Source organism: Bombus flavifrons, chromosome 8, assembly GCF_040668555.2.
Source record: "Bombus flavifrons isolate JBK064 chromosome 8, iyBomFlav1_principal, whole genome shotgun sequence".
NCBI classification, from domain to species: domain Eukaryota; kingdom Metazoa; phylum Arthropoda; class Insecta; order Hymenoptera; family Apidae; genus Bombus; species Bombus flavifrons.
The window spans coordinates 11,092,672-11,108,266 of NC_138449.1; the positions used below are offsets into that span (position 1 = coordinate 11,092,672).

The 15,595-nt window shown below is 35.6% G+C and overlaps 3 protein-coding genes across 7 annotated transcripts; 2 read left to right on the forward strand and 1 right to left on the reverse strand.

The window, feature by feature from the left end:
* Positions 1–56: 56 nt before the first annotated feature.
* Positions 57–7,876, forward strand: LOC138182592 (uncharacterized). Of its 4 annotated transcripts, XM_069118608.1 has the most exons (4): positions 57–305; positions 1,405–1,666; positions 3,475–4,349; positions 4,719–7,876. In XM_069118608.1, exons 3-4 carry the CDS (start codon positions 3,479–3,481, stop codon positions 5,261–5,263), a joined length of 1,416 nt encoding a protein of 471 aa, XP_068974709.1. In that variant the 5' UTR covers positions 57–305; positions 1,405–1,666; positions 3,475–3,478; the 3' UTR covers positions 5,264–7,876. The 4 variants fall into 4 exon arrangements, with proteins under 4 accessions (XP_068974709.1, XP_068974710.1, XP_068974708.1 ...); XM_069118609.1 differs by lacking the exon at positions 1,405–1,666; XM_069118607.1 differs by lacking the exons at positions 57–305; positions 1,405–1,666 and adding an exon at positions 2,866–2,997.
* A 1,063-nt stretch (positions 7,877–8,939) lies between these two features.
* Positions 8,940–11,946, reverse strand: LOC138182767 (haloacid dehalogenase-like hydrolase domain-containing 5). The gene is made up of 4 exons (XM_069118948.1): positions 11,815–11,946; positions 11,503–11,749; positions 9,962–10,779; positions 8,940–9,879 (listed from the first exon to the last, which is right to left on the reverse strand). Exons 2-4 carry the CDS (start codon positions 11,557–11,559, stop codon positions 9,567–9,569), a joined length of 1,188 nt encoding a protein of 395 aa, XP_068975049.1. The 5' UTR covers positions 11,560–11,749; positions 11,815–11,946; the 3' UTR covers positions 8,940–9,566.
* A 189-nt stretch (positions 11,947–12,135) lies between these two features.
* eIF2D (eukaryotic translation initiation factor 2D) lies at positions 12,136–15,541 on the forward strand. 2 transcript variants are annotated; one of them, XM_069118945.1, is made up of 8 exons: positions 12,136–12,770; positions 12,860–13,247; positions 13,323–13,949; positions 14,022–14,167; positions 14,228–14,416; positions 14,488–14,692; positions 14,772–14,940; positions 15,014–15,541. In XM_069118945.1, exons 1-8 carry the CDS (start codon positions 12,715–12,717, stop codon positions 15,088–15,090), a joined length of 1,857 nt encoding a protein of 618 aa, XP_068975046.1. In that variant the 5' UTR covers positions 12,136–12,714; the 3' UTR covers positions 15,091–15,541. The 2 variants fall into 2 exon arrangements, with proteins under 2 accessions (XP_068975046.1, XP_068975047.1); XM_069118946.1 differs by having other exon boundaries at positions 12,295–12,770; positions 14,336–14,416.
* The last annotated feature ends 54 nt before the right edge of the window (positions 15,542–15,595 follow it).

Consider the following 15,595-nt stretch of genomic DNA (forward strand, 5'->3'; position numbering starts at 1 on the left):
GATAGAAGAATATCTCGTTTGGCGCAAGTTGTTCGTTCCAGAGCGTTTTGCATTCATCTTGGAATTATCTGATCATGCATGGAGAAGAGATATATACGGGTCGATTAGCATAATTGTGGACCACGTATCGAGAGTGTCGTGGAAAGAGAATTAGCTGCAGCGATCTATCTCGCTATCAGACGGTGTTCATTATATCTTTTGCCCTATTGCTTCTTTTTCTAAAATCCATAGCGCGAGCGTAATGCGCTAATAAAGTAGTACGACGCGAGCACGATCTCTAACCAGAGCAATTTTTGTCGAGTCAGGTAAGTAGTCCACGAGATGTTTAATTTCCGAGATTCGTGTCGACTTGCATCTACAATGACGTCGCGTCGTTGTGAGCAATCGTTCGAAAGCCAGCACAAACAAAATGCTTAAACTATCGTTTGATTTGCTTGTGTTTCGACAGAAATCCTCCGATGTCTGCTTCGTATCGCGTTTATACCCGATCTACGGAACAACATACTCCAGCTGACCCACTTCGTCCATTAATTAACGCTTTTCTTCGAGAGTTGCACGATGCAAAAGTTTCCACGACGCTGCAAATTGGGGAAAAGAGAAACTTGTAATTTAAATAGAAGCGTAAAATTGTCTTACATTGCGTTACAGCGTTACATATATAGTTACATCAATAACTGCTTCTTTCACGCTCGATGATAGCCTCGGATCTTCCACGGTTCGTGGATAGATCGAGGAAACAGGATTAACGAAAATGGTGCATCGGATCCGACTTATTAATTTTCCCATAACAATCAAGCACCAGTTCTCTTTGAGACTGTTATTCCCGTAGTGCACAGCTAGTCGAGACACATGCGACTCGTACGCGCTCGAATGATCGCGGAAAAAGTGATTTAGCATCCGCAACTGCGGAAGAACGACATTTCTCAAAGATTATACGATTGTAAGCTACACAATTACACGTTTCATCGATGTTGTTGCTTAAGACCTTGTCGTTTAACAATTAGAAGGTACGATCGTGATGACGATAGAAAATGATGAAAAAGTTAAAGATATCGATAACCTTGAAACGCTCTTGACATTTTCTACCAGTGTTAAATACATTCTACTACTGTAATCGAAATACAAAGATAAAAACAAAATAAAAATATTTTCATTCACGAATAAAAATAGATCTCCCTATATAGGCGTGTCAGACAATCGGAGAATCCTAATTAATCGTACGGTAACTGGCTCGGGATCGTTTTACGCTCTTTGCCCGATTTCCACTCGCAGTTCACTTTCTCCTCGAACATTCGTGACAAAAGAAGAGGGACCATTGTTCAGGGAAAAAATTCAAAATGGTCCCGGAAGGCCGCTCGACGAATTGAAAGTAATACGGATTGATTTAACACCAATTTCATCCAGGTAACGAACGACAAGGGGTCGGGATTACAAGCTCGACGAGAAGGTAGGGAGCGTGGTCGAAGTGAATGGCTTTCTCATCGGATCCGTGGATCTTCAGTATTCCTGGTTCCAGTCGGACCGATGGACGGTCTCCTCTCGCGTGCTATTTGCTACATCGGCCGGATCGGTCTGCTCGATGTTCGATGTTCGATCGTAACTAAGAAATTTGCGACGGGACGAAAAATTTAGTGTTCGAACGTCCGGAACGTTTTCTGCCAACTGTGTGAGTAAAAATAATTTTTATACTTTTCTAATTTAATTTGACTCGATGTTACAATTCGATTTAATATGTCTCGAAACAATTCCATCTTCGACTGCTGATAAATTGACATACATTGACAAGTATCGTGTTTCTAAGAATTTTCCACGAAATAATTGAATTAACTATGCGATACCAGCTCGGTTTCGTTTTTCGTGTACAGTTCCGTTGAATAGTTATCATTCACGGTACACGGCATTTCTGTTTCTTTTCCATGTACGTTCCTATGAACGATCTTGGAGAGATCTATGCAGCACGATCTCAATGTATTCCGACGTTGAAAAGTTAGTTTGCTTTTCAAGTCTGACAAAGCACACGTTTCACGAATGGTGTCAGCGGTCGCTGTCAACCGACAGAAAAGAAATCAAGGCGTTTTTCGAATTTCGGCCAATAGTTGAATTCGTAATGGATTAACGGTCTTTTAGAAAGTTTCGCGGATTAGAATTCCAACTTTTTGCAGATAAGCCACAAAATTTCCATGTCTTGGTTTCGAAGATTGCCATTAATAACTGTTACTAAAGACCAATAAAAAAGAATATTCGACAGCGTAGATACGAGTATAAATAGGCGGAAGAACCTCTATTTATCTCTGTTTTATTTCGAATAGAAGATTATCGAACATGGAATTGGTGATCTTTCTTATTTGGCCGATTCAGATAAAAAAGAAAGAGAAAAAAAAATGATTGGAAAAATTGAAAGATGACCCTGAACTCTGGATGAAGAGCAGTGTACGCACGTGGACTGCTTTTTAAACGTAGCCACTCTCTCCGAACGACTTTTTCCGCCGTTTCATCCGAGACATTTCGATAGTTTTCTCTTCAATGATTCATCGTCTCTTTTTCACCAAGCTCTCGAACGTTCATTAAAAATTCCATTTTAAAGATCGGCTTTGAGATATCTATAGCTAGCATCCTACGATCCAAAATCTGCGTTTCATGCCCTGTGGTAATGTCTCGATTCATAATTCGCCGGTTTATTACGCCAAATTCAAATATTCCGGATGCTTCCTGCATGTATTTACGATCTTCTCGAATAAAAGCATGAAAGATACATGAGTTTCTGGATAAATCGTTAAACGTCTTACGAGCAACATACTCTGTCAAGACTTGGACGATAGAAGAAGCAATAGTATGTAATCTTAACAACGTGGTAGAGGAAGTATTCTCATCGGGAAACGATTAATGGAAGCGTATTTCATGTCAGCGTGGTTGCATTCACCTTGACCGAAGAAAGTGTTACACCAGTCTTTAACCCGTGCCGGTCGATTCATGAATGTACATTGTACTACTATATCGGTACGTCTACTTTTACCGTGTCGATTATTCGATGCTCGTACTTTTTAATTGAATCGCAATTCGAGTCAGAAACGCGGTATTAGTAGTAAAAATGTTACGAGACACTGTTCAGTTTTTTTCTCACACGAAAGTAAGAACAAGTTGTTGAAAAGTAGAATAGATAACAGAAGAAAGGTGTTGGTTGATAATCATTCTAAACGCGTAACGACATCGGTGTGAACATTTCTGCATAACTAGTTTCTTTCTCCTCTTTGACCAGCAGCCATATAAGTGGAAGTATTCGAGAGTATGTAGTTCTTCTTGCTTACTAATCGTTCTAACTATGAACGCAAATTGAAACTGTCAATCAACAAACTTCTAAAAGAGCAAGTCTCTATATCGAATTCTATAGATAAAAATATCTATGTATTTCACGACGTGTAGGAATTTGGACTCGACAGAATGTCGGAGAGTCAGTAGGTTTTCCATTAATTCCAGAACCATGAACGCGGCAACGATCTTGTTGGTCCTCGTGATTGGATTAGCCAACGGTCAATTGAATTTCGAGGGTAACCCGTTGACGGAGGATACCGAGTACACGGCTGTGGAATCACGATTCTCCGAAAAAACTGCAGGACGACAAGAAACCACAGTGGACGTGATCAATGCTTCGGCAGAATCTCCTCAAAACGTTCATCTACTATTCTCAGACGCTAAAAACTCATCCCAATATGCAAATCCGATAAAAACTTCCATCGATGATCATCCAGTGAATCATACATGGTCGCACCTTGAGAAGCAACAGAGGATCGTTCAATCGAGTCGTCATCTGTCTGCGAATACGTACAATCAAGGAATCGCCTCCGTCAACAACGTTGAAGTTGCCTTGAACTCTTTTCTTAATTCGAAGACGCCAGAGGAATCACGTCTGTCTCTGGACCATTATTTACAAAGCCGAGGAACCCCTCAGAATGCCAAAGCAATGATCGCCAATCAACAGCAATTAACGCAACAGCCAGTAACACGTGTTAATCAGGAGACCGTGTCTTCTCCGGTGAACCAACACTTGACTGCGCAACTCATGCAACAAAGGCAGGCGCCGCAAACTTTTCCAGTTGGCCAACCAGCTAATCAACCGACCTACGGTACGCCTGTGAACTCGGTGGATCTTCGTTCGACTATGTCAAATCCGGCAACCGCGTCACTGATGCAGCAACAGCAGATGTTACAACCGTACGCATCCGAAATTCAGGCAAGGAACGACGTCTACTATCCTGGATGGTATCAACGCGTAAGAAGGGTGCGTGGAAAGCCGTTTCCCTATGCGCAATCCAGGGGTGGTCCAGGATTCTACGCCGGTCCGGTTCCTCCAGGTGATATATTACTAACGCGTTCGTAATCGAGAATTAATTAACAAGGAATTAACAAGACTAAGCTGCGCGTGAAGGAAACTTTCTTATACGGATATTCTGGATGTTTGAGAATCTTATCGAATCTGCTAATTAACACGAGATACGTCAACTATGACGGTGAAACGGGTTTAGCAATCGAGAATTGTATCTCGATTACTAAATCCTGTAATTTAGGGAAACTTCTCTTAACGCAATTCGCATTGTAAGAGAGGCCATTAATTAGGGAATTTGTGAGAGTTTTCTTATCCAATGCCGTAATTGATAATTTTCACTTGAGATAAATATTCACTTTAATTAGCAACTAATTTTGCAATTGACTTTCTCAAGCAGTGCCGTTCAAGCAGAAAGGTCCACCCGTTGAAGTAATCTACACGAAGCCACCAGGATTTCATCGTGGGCCACCACCTATCAGCAACCCTCCGGTTCCGTACGAAGACGCTGGTGCTTGGTTCCCTGAAGTTGATCATCCACCGGCAACCAAAGATGTTTACTATTCTCAGCTATACGCTCAATCCTATGATCCTTATTACTACAATTATATCGCCAAAACGGGCAAAATAAAACCTCATCTGTACGGCAAATTAGGTAAGTATCACGAAGAAGAAGGGGACGGTATCTGGGGAGAATTGTATCGAGGATTCAAGAAACACGGCTTGAAGAATATCATGACACCAACGTTTCTCTTGGGAATGACTCTCCCTGTGGTCACTCTGATGCTCACGGCTCTCGTGCAGAAAAGGTCTCTGTCCAGGTCGGATTCGAGAGATTTGACAATGGAGAACACGATCCAGGATTATTTAGAACAAGTTCAGAAAGCCGTGGAATGTTACGAGAAGAAACGTAGGAAGAGGAACGCGAGTACAGATGAGTGTTAGAATTATGATTGATTTTATTAATTTATTGAATGTGGATATTGAATGGGTAATAGATGAAATGGAAAGGATATCTAGAAATCTTGTACATATTTTGTGTAACATATTAACGAGGGAAATGCTCGTAAGATTGTGTAGAACAGAGAGTGATTTCTCTTAGAAATGATTCTCTGTCGCAGTCGGTGGTTTATAGCGAGTGATTAATTACATAAAATCGCGGTAGACCATCACGAGATATCAATGGGGAGAAGGTGACAGTGAAACGTCTCTCGCGACGAGAGTGGCTAAACGTGAGAAGCAAACTTTCGCGGGTCAATTACCTACGACCCTATTCGCATCCGCGTGGGTGTGCAACTCGCGGATAGTAAGATTAATTACCAATGATATCGAGCTACTTTTACTTTTCTAATAAACTACTCGACCACAAGTGGATTAGTAGTAGCGGCTTTGATTATAAACGATGCGATTGGGAAATACAAAAACGTTGAAACTTTATTATAGAGTATTTCTTTAGTTCCTTTACTACCGTACTTTAAATGTCTTGTCTTCTTCGTCTTCTTTTTTCTTCAAGCGGGAAAAGGCTTTCAAATGTACAGTAATCTTCGGACCATATTCCAGTTATTTATGCTCAGACGAGCCTTGAATTTTGAATTAGGAATGACATCCGCGACTTCACTGCACCGCAAGGCGTGCATCATGGCACAGAAATGAATAACCGGTTTGTCCATTTATGGACGAGCCGAGCAAAGTGTTACGCATCGATTTCGACGAAATTTTGGCTGAAGATCTAAAAATTTCGGTTCATTATTACTTTCATTTATTATTTAATTAATAAGTATTAATTTCTCATGCTTCTCTTATATTTTCTAGGCTAACGAACGGTACAAAAGGAACATAAAAAGTCCATAAAAAAGTCAATGCATAACATACAAAAGTACGATCCCCTTACTAGGTGTCAGTGGTTTTACTCATCAACCTTGATTAACAATCTTACAACCTGTTTCGCAAACTGGATCAGTGAACGCAACATTCTCATTATGGATGTCATTTATCTGTTACAAGAAATCGAATTACTTTTATTTCATACTTGAGGTCATATCAATATTAATTTGGTGAATCATTTCCGTTTTATTGCAATCTTTTATCATCAATCTTTTATTTTAAAAAGTCTCACAAATACGATGATCGTACGCTACGTTTTTAATTCCGTTCACGGGCTGACGTAACTCGAGTACACAACGCTGATTAGTAACGCGGCGATGAGGTCAATTACGATAACTCAACCATTAATGAACTCGTAAATTAAGATCATGTGCGATGGAGCGGCACGTTTGGTGTCCAAGAAGAGGCTCACGCAAAGCTCATCCCGAAGAAATCTCGGTCGATTTCTTCTGCTGCCGGAAATGTGTAAATAGAACCGTGCTACTTAGCTCGTTAGGTTTTACTGATTGCTGGTAAGGATGTATTTTTAACCCAAGAAGGCGAGACACCCGTCGAATCTTTAGGTGACACTTCAAATAACTCACATATTTGCTTGAAACCGGTTTTTCTGTCGTCAACTTGCACTCTAAACACAAAAAGACCACTTATGATTACTTTTTTATCGTAGATTGTAGAAAACTGTAGACTCGTATACCATGAAAACTATTTCTTATCTTTATCTTCATACATTTACACTGGTAATTAATATAAAAATGTCAATCGTAATTATTGAACTAGGAAATGTATGCATTCAAACAAACATCCATGAACTCTTGATAAACCTTTCAACGTGAAACTAAATTTATTCTTCGCGAACAGCGATGAACCGATATGTAATTGAATTATTTCATCAAACGATTGACGGTTTAATTCACAGGTCATGAGACCCAGACGTCTTGCATGTTCCACCATAATGAGAAGCAATGACTAATTTCGACTCAATTTTCTGCACACCATCTAAAAAAAATAGTATTATTCAATGTGCATCTTTAGCTTCTCTATGCAACGCATTCTTCTGTCTACGTACCGATATTCCGCTTGAAAAGCAGCAGAGAAAGTAAGTACATGAAAAATGGTAACGCGAAGGGAAACACTTTCGTCCGACGAAATCGGTAGTTTGTTAACGAAAAATATATTGTATATTTTGTTGCATCTAGTTTCTACAATTACACTTTGTTGCGATAGACAGAAGAAAATTTGTTCCTTTTCAAAGAATATACGACATAAATCCGTTTGTTGTTGTTTGTGTTTGTTCCAATAACAATGATCGAAACCCAAAGTAACGCGACAAATCATATAAATCGTTTTCGATACGAAAATATACCATTAAAATGAAAATTAATTTCATTAATCATTTAAACGTCGTTAGAAAATATTTATAATGGAAATTAATTTATCACGTTGTCGTTTTTTCACGAGGTAAGAATCAAGACGTGCAATAAAAGAAAATATAGGTTCAATGAACGTTTCGTTCATTTAACTAGATAGAGTGTAAGATTCGTGTCAAACAACAAATAAAAAAGGATAAATATGGAAAATTTTTATGCGTGTCTTTTATCTTCCACGTGATAGATCCACAGGCGATACTCAAAGATGATCTTCGAGAGGAAATCGAAATTCCTTTTGACATTTTCCTTTCTTTCCTTTTTTTCCAGAAAAAGGTTTTAGAGAATTATTTCTTGGCACAATCTGTGACTTTCATGAAATAAATAAGTAAAGAAATACACCAGTGACAATGCAGAAATAATGAACATAAGTAATCACAAAATTTACTAACACTTGTTCTAATTTTATTTATAAAAATCACAGATTGTTTTATGGATAAGGCTCTTATAAAATAACTTTTATAGCTAAAAAACAGTATAATTTTGTATTGCTTTCAATCTCGCAACACTCTACAATATTATGTACGTATAATTGCGTATAATTGCCTTCGTTATCTACAGCATTACTAATTTCGCGGAGCGCTATTCTTTCGCAAAATTTTAAGTTATTTTCTATCGCTAGCAGAAACAATGTTTTCTCTTTTTTCCTCTCTCATAATTCGTTAACGTTAAAACAAGTTATCGACCGACTACTGCAAATGTTCATAATCGATTTGATTCTATGTAGGTCAGTCTTCGTCTCAATAGACGTCTTGGTATATTTTTTGTTTTCATTTCATTTCTGTGTGGTCTATTTATTTCATTTTTATGATCTATGATCAGCTGAATCAAATTCTTCTATATAGTGTGCGTTTATAATATTTCATAGAACTTATTTGATGCACATGGATAGAACAGTTGTGGTCTTTTCTCTGTTCTTTAAATTATTATACATGTATATAATGATTAAGGTGAAATTGTTTAATAATTTGGTAACTAATTCATTCACGCCTCATTCAATAACGGATCACTACTACGGGTCGATACAATTATGCACGGTGAAACTGTTTGGTAGGACTAGACAAGGTTCTGTGTATAAAGCGATATTCACTAGTGAATGTTAAACAGAATAGTTTAAATAATCTGTCTATCACTAGATTACAATTGTATTCGATTGAAACACAGCACATTCCATGAACTTCGTATTTTGTTATTTTTTCTCTTTTTTAATTCATTTCATGAAGCGCGATCGAACGCTTTTTACGTACTCAGGACTGTTAGGAAAATCTTCCAGCTGTTTTTCCGGAGATATAAACGTAAGATTTATCCTCACGATATAAGATCAAACGATACGATTATGAAATGAAATGAAATATTAAAAAATTTAATTGTCACATAATAATTAACATGATTAAAAACAGAACTAAAAATTGTTGTGTATACGTTCGATATATGAGTGCATATATATATACATATAACATTATCTTCGAACATTTTTCTAAATATTATAATTGTATAACATAAATAATAAAAACTTCGAATATACATAAAAGTCTCTATAGATTGAAAGACCACTTCAACTATAATTAATATCTCTAATGTACAAGCTTGTACTGCCCGCAAATATGATTGACTCGCAATGATAAATAAAAATTTTGTAACTAATTAGCGTAAGATTACATTAGACACAATTCTTTTTTTTCCCTTTTTTGATAAAATGGCATAAATGGCAAATAAAAGTGACGAGAACGATTTAAAAAGTAAAACGCTCAATAAAGTATAGTGTCTATGTAATCAATTACAGCTTTCTTCAGCTCCTTGTCTCAAAAAAAGGCTGACGAAATTAACGTAATACTTACATTACCGAAGATACATCTAATTTCTCTTGTTTTCTTTCCCCTTAATCGATATTAGCATGTGAACACTCCAAGTCTAAAAATACATTCTATATATATTTTAATTCAGTCGAATTTTTCCTCCTTAAACGCAACTTTAATAGCTTCGCCAACATGTTCCACTACGAATGCAGGCTTGATCAGGCTTTCTTCGACTGGTAAGAAATCTCTAGGATTATGTTCCGCTATAAAATCCGAATCTCGTTTATGAACACCAGTTTCAACTAAAATACTAATACAAGCTTTTGCGCTAGGCGGAGTGATATCCTTGTTCAGTAGTTTCTTCAGTTTATCAGACTTTAATGCTTCCTCTTTCGCGGAATATGCCAGATATTTATCATACAAATTTGCACCAAAAATATCAGTATTGATGTTATCTCTGTAAAATTATGTTGAATTTAATACTCTTTTTAATTTAAAAAATTATGTTAGTTTTTTGGTATCTTCAAAGTATTAATTACCCAATAGCATATATAGTATCAACATTATGATCTATTCCAATACTTCTAGCATGCTCATGGAGCATCTGATTTGCATGATAGTATGTAACTTCACTAGGTTTTCCGACTAGAGCAGAATATATCATATCTTTTCCTGTAACCTTTTTATACAAAGATTCCAGACATAACAGATAAGCACCATGCCCATATCTAGGAATTGGTGCTTCTGATACCCACAATAAATCCATATTACATGCCAATACTGGAATGTGTGGATATGGGATATTATCAGATAAACCAGCAGGCATGCCATTAGTCATTAAAAGATCTACCATTAGTTGTAATGGGGTTTCCCAAGAAATTGGTTCGCTAAATAACACAATGCCTTCTATTGCAGGAAACTTTGGATTCACAGGACCACATATTGGATTTCTCTTTTTCACATTTACATAGTCTAAAGATGGGAAATTTTTAACTAGTTCCTGAATAGTTATTATTTTTTGGAAACCCAATTCTTTAGCTATTTCTTTAACTGGCCCTTGTCCAGTTATTAATACTTGTTTATTATGAAATTGTTCGAATAATTTTAATGGTGAATGAGCCATAACAACTTGTGATTCTTTCACTTCAATTCCTATCCATTTAGATAAATCTGCTGCTTTTTGACTACGTAATGCATTTCCACTGTTAGTAACAAACACAGTTGGTACACGAAATTTGCCATCTTTTCCTTTAAGTTGCTTAAAAGCCTCTGGTACAGGTGGTAATACATTTTTGCCACGCACTATTACGCCATCAATATCAAAGAGTAAACCAAATTTTGGTTTAGAACTTAGATGCTGAAAATCAAGAAACTTCTTAAATATAATAATCCTTAAAGAAAAATTTCGCTAATATTCATTATTTTCTGTATCTTTATATGTATAAATGAGACTAACGCTCTTTATATGTTTCATAAGGGGATCTATAGTTACTTCATATTTTTGGAGCAGATATTAAAACAGCTACACAAGACCTTGAAGTAAGATGTAAAAATATACTCATCGTGTTATGAATGCTATGCAATATATTTTTATACTAGCACATAAAGCAATGTCTGATAAATTTTGCATCATTTGTCTTGATTAGCATTATAATTATAATCCAGAATTAATTTTTACGCAATGTGTTACAAAAAATTATATATATATAATATACATTTCTTATTTTTCAATTAAAATAATAATTAATAAGAGTTTACACTAAATTCGTTAATAATTTATAGCAAAAATTGTTTATAAAAATTCAAATTTTTAAATAAAGGGTAATTCGTTTTAATTCGTATTTTTTAAACGGCATTTGAAGAAAGAAGAAGAAAAAGAATAAGGTAAAGAATAGAATTATCAATAAACGCAAATCTCTTCACATAATCGAATAAATAAATTATTACTACATTCTCAATTTGCATTAGTAGAATGAATTCAATTCTATTAATCTATGAAATAAACAAAAGAAGGCATGTATTACTTTGAAATACAGTAACTAGAATCGAATATAACAATGGCGTATGAAATGTAACTCACTCTAACCCCCGTATACCTCGTGATGGCTGGTCGTAACAATATCTTCATAATTGCCATTCTGTCAGTGGCAAATGTAAGTAAGGATATAGCGATAATATCTTAAAGTTGCACTATATTCAAAGGCTACTTCTCATAGATTGATTATGCATAATGCAACGTTTTGAGGTTATAATGATCTACAGATCGCACAGTATATTTGATCGTGTTTTTCCCGCGTGCCGTAAGAGGACACAATTTATATTATATACTACAAAATACAACTAAAATTATTATCATGTATGATACATAATGCCTTTTGTTTTTGACACAAACTTCTTCTGAATCAATTGAAGAAAGGGTTCATCTAGATGGATTTCCAGATAAATGCTTATTTGTATAAATATTCCATATTTAAGTGGAGCTCAATTAACTAAGATTAAATGTAAAGTCGATTCCATAGTCATATACACTATACGCAGGTCCGACAACTCCTATGGAGGCAGGTGTTATCATTTTGCTCACGATTTGATGTAGCCTAGTTCCTTTATTAACCGCATGGCGCTACAACAAAATTCCTCAATGGATATCACGGGTGTATACGACCATGGCGCATATGTGCGTCTGGGTCATATAAACAGGTCTCGACGCTCATTTAAATAGATTAAGGCAAACCGTCCGGAAATTGAAACGTGATAAATCAACATGAAAGACACGAATGTGTGGTGGCCCAGCTTCTGTCTGAAGAATTTTGTTGTAGCGCCATGCGGCTAATGAGAGAACTAATATAGATCAAAATGATAACAGCCCCCCCACCAAAATTTAGGCGAATTGCTGGACCTGTGCCTGTGTCGATTCGAATGTTGATAACTATACTACCAACTGTCAGCAGAAAGATGACAGTGTTAATATATCTTTTTATGTAGGATTTTCGTATTAATGTATTAACAGATACGCTGGAAAAATTGCTAACGCTTATTGATCCTATTCAATCCCTTGTCATAAATTTTTTTATATTAATTGTTGATTTTTGCAACCTATTGATCAACCATTGTACGCATGTTTCATGCGGAATAGTTGCGTCGTAACAAAGTTTAGTTATCTTGATTAGAACTACAACGATTAAAAAAGCAGATAAAGGGTTGGATAACCTGTATCTCGAATATAGCCGAATTTTTAACAGTGTACTTTCGGATTTTTTAACTCATTTCTTTTTTGTATTTTCACTACATCAAAATGTTTATAAAACAATTTAAAGTAAAATCTAACAATCAATTGAAAGGAACGGAAAGGTTAGTATAATCTGATTGTTTAGTTATAGTGAGTTATATGTACAAGAGATTATATGTATATTAATGAATTCTATATTGTTTATGATCAGGAAAAAATTATGCGAAGAAATTTTAGCAGCATATCCGACGCTAACAGATGAAGAAACGCAATCGTTGATTCCTAAGAAAGAGACGATAAGCGTTATGAAAATTTTAACTTACAGTGGCCACTCAGGAAAAGTATATTGTGTAGCTAAAATACCCATGTTTTTCCAACTTGAATCTTTGCATCAGGCATTATTACCTACTATATTCACTTTATGGCATCATCCAAATTTGTTAAGGACTTTTACAACCTATCCTCCAGTTGTAGCAAAACTAGCTGGAGGTGCAAATTTAATGTTGCCTGGAGTCAGTATCAAGGAGCCTGTAACATTATATTCTTTTGGAAAATTACAAAAGGGTACACCTGTTTCAGTAAACACAGATGATAATAAGGTACATTATTATAAAAGTTTATTCTTATTTTAGCATAGTTATAAAGAGGTATAATTATAATTCCTTTTGGCCTAGGCACCGGTTGCTGTTGGCTTTACCGCTCTTTGTAGCGAAGACATGTACATGTCTGGAGGACACGGAAAATGTGTAGAAATTATACATGTAATAGGTGATACACTTTGCCAATTAGGGAAGCCTCCTGTAAGGCCAGACTTAGGACCACCAAATATTGATACAGATAATGATAAATTGGAAAATATAAATGAAATAACTGAGCCGAGTAATGATAATAACGAAGAATCACTTGTTGAAATAATGGACGATTTAGAAATAAATAATGATAGAGTATCAGAGATTGAATCTCCTTGCGAGGAAGAAAATAAAATAGAGGAATCTGATGAAATAAAAAATTTATCTACTGCTCAAGAAGAAGCAACTGTGGATCCACTAAAGGAAATGGACAGTTTGTTAGAATATTGCTTTTTAAAAGCTTGTAAAACTTCAGTAAAATCTAATGATTTACCTATGTTGACATCCAATTTCTTTAAAAACCATTTAATAGCTGCATGTCCACCAGATAAAAACATAGATATAAAAAAATCTCGGTATAAAAAGCTATCATTGTTTTTAGCAGAAATGAAAGCAAAAGGTATTATTAACACTTCTGTAACTAAAGGTGTTGAAAGTATATTATCGATTAAGGTAAGATTTTTTAATGGAAGTTTGTTGGAACATAACTTACTCTTAATATAATTATGCTATACCTTTTTGTAGTTTAATCATCCTCTTATAAAAGAACTAGTCATTGTGGAGGAACATACACCAATCCAGGAGCCAGTTGTTTCTAATGCGGCAGTTGTGTCCGAATGTTATAAAGTAACTGCTGATGTTTTGCCAGTACTATCAAAATTCAGATATGAGTGAGTATAGTGTCACACTCAGGATGTGTCATGTTGCCGCGATACAATAATTGCAAAAAGAATGATTTTCTCTGCAGAGCAGAAGTCGACAACTGTTACATCATATACCATTATGCTGTATTATATGACACGAATTATATACATTTTACTCCCATACAATGATTGCAGAAAAGGGGACATTATGAAAAGAGCTGAAATCAGAAAATGTTTTACTGAATATGTGAAAGCGGAGAATCTTCAAGATGGAAAGTAAGCAGTGCTTAGTCGATTATGTGTTTTATCGTGATTTGGTATGATCATTTAATTGGTTTTGTTTATAGGATACTGAAATTAAACCCGCAACTCGCAGGTATTATGAAAACCAAAGCGAATGTGGAAACTGTGTTGATGGAGGATGGAATAAATAAGTTTATTGGACGTATGACGCATATGCACGAAGTCACTTTAGCTGGAAATAAATTGTTACACACGGGCAAATTGGAACCTATTGACATGAGAGTCACCGTCCGATCCGGTGGTAAGAAGGTACAGTAATTGATCTCCAAAATTACAATACGTACAATATTATGGAAACGTTAATATTTATTTAGTACTTATATTACAGGTTACGCTAGTAAACAATTTAGAAACATTTGGTATAAATTCTAAAGAGTTCAGCAAGGAATGCCAGAGCATTGGAGCGAGTGCAACAATTACGGACGAACCAGGAAAGAAAACTCCGAGTGTTCTGGTTCAAGGGAATCAGATTTTATACGTGTACAAATTACTTACGGGTAAGTAGTGAATTAACGTTTTATGAGATATAAACATCTTTATGCTTAAGTCAAGTGAATGTTAATTTTTCAGAAAAATATCAAATAAAGAAGAATTATATAAGAGGATTAGAATTCGCCCCAAAGAAGCAAGGTTCGCATAAAAAATAGGTTGCCTGTCAAAAATTACCACGTGATAGATGTAGCGTTACGTCAAATTTTTCTTCATAAACGATTGAATCTTTATTTATTTCCGATACGAAACTTTCCTGTTACAAGATTAAATTTTTACAGAATCATTTAAGAATCTCCGAACTATCAAAAAGACTATATGTAGTCTTCATGATTGATACTATGTTAAATAAACGTTTATTAGAAAACGTAGCATCAAAGCCGTCTGATGCCGCTACATCAATCGGTGTTACTACTTGATATTTCAATTTAGGACGTCCTTAATTCCAAATATACGTATGCTGCCACCTCAATATATTTCATTCTAGAAATATTTTTTATTAGGTGTTTCACTAATTCATTAATTACTAACATTGAATATCGAATACAGGAAAACTTCTATGGATTGTAATTGCAATTCGACTGATCAATAAATGAATTCGCAACGAAATTTTATTGTTATTTATCTATCCCTAATCTTTGATAAACGATCAGAACAAAAACA

Coding starts and splice junctions, on each gene's coding strand:
- eIF2D (XM_069118945.1), top strand. CDS start 12,715: ATGTTTATAAAACAATTTAAAGTAAAATCTAACAATCAATTGAAAGGA. Junction 12,771..12,859: donor CAATTGAAAGGAACGGAAAG/GTTAGTATAATC, acceptor GTTTATGATCAG/GAAAAAATTATGCGAAGAAA. Junction 14,693..14,771: donor TCCGATCCGGTGGTAAGAAG/GTACAGTAATTG, acceptor CTTATATTACAG/GTTACGCTAGTAAACAATTT.
- LOC138182592 (XM_069118606.1), top strand. CDS start 3,401: ATGTATTTCACGACGTGTAGGAATTTGGACTCGACAGAATGTCGGAGA. Junction 4,350..4,718: donor CGCCGGTCCGGTTCCTCCAG/GTGATATATTAC, acceptor TTTCTCAAGCAG/TGCCGTTCAAGCAGAAAGGT.
- LOC138182767 (XM_069118948.1), bottom strand. CDS start 11,559: ATGGCAATTATGAAGATATTGTTACGACCAGCCATCACGAGGTATACG. Junction 10,780..11,502: donor CGAGGTATACGGGGGTTAGA/GTGAGTTACATT, acceptor CTTGATTTTCAG/CATCTAAGTTCTAAACCAAA. Junction 9,880..9,961: donor GATACTATATATGCTATTGG/GTAATTAATACT, acceptor ATAATTTTACAG/AGATAACATCAATACTGATA.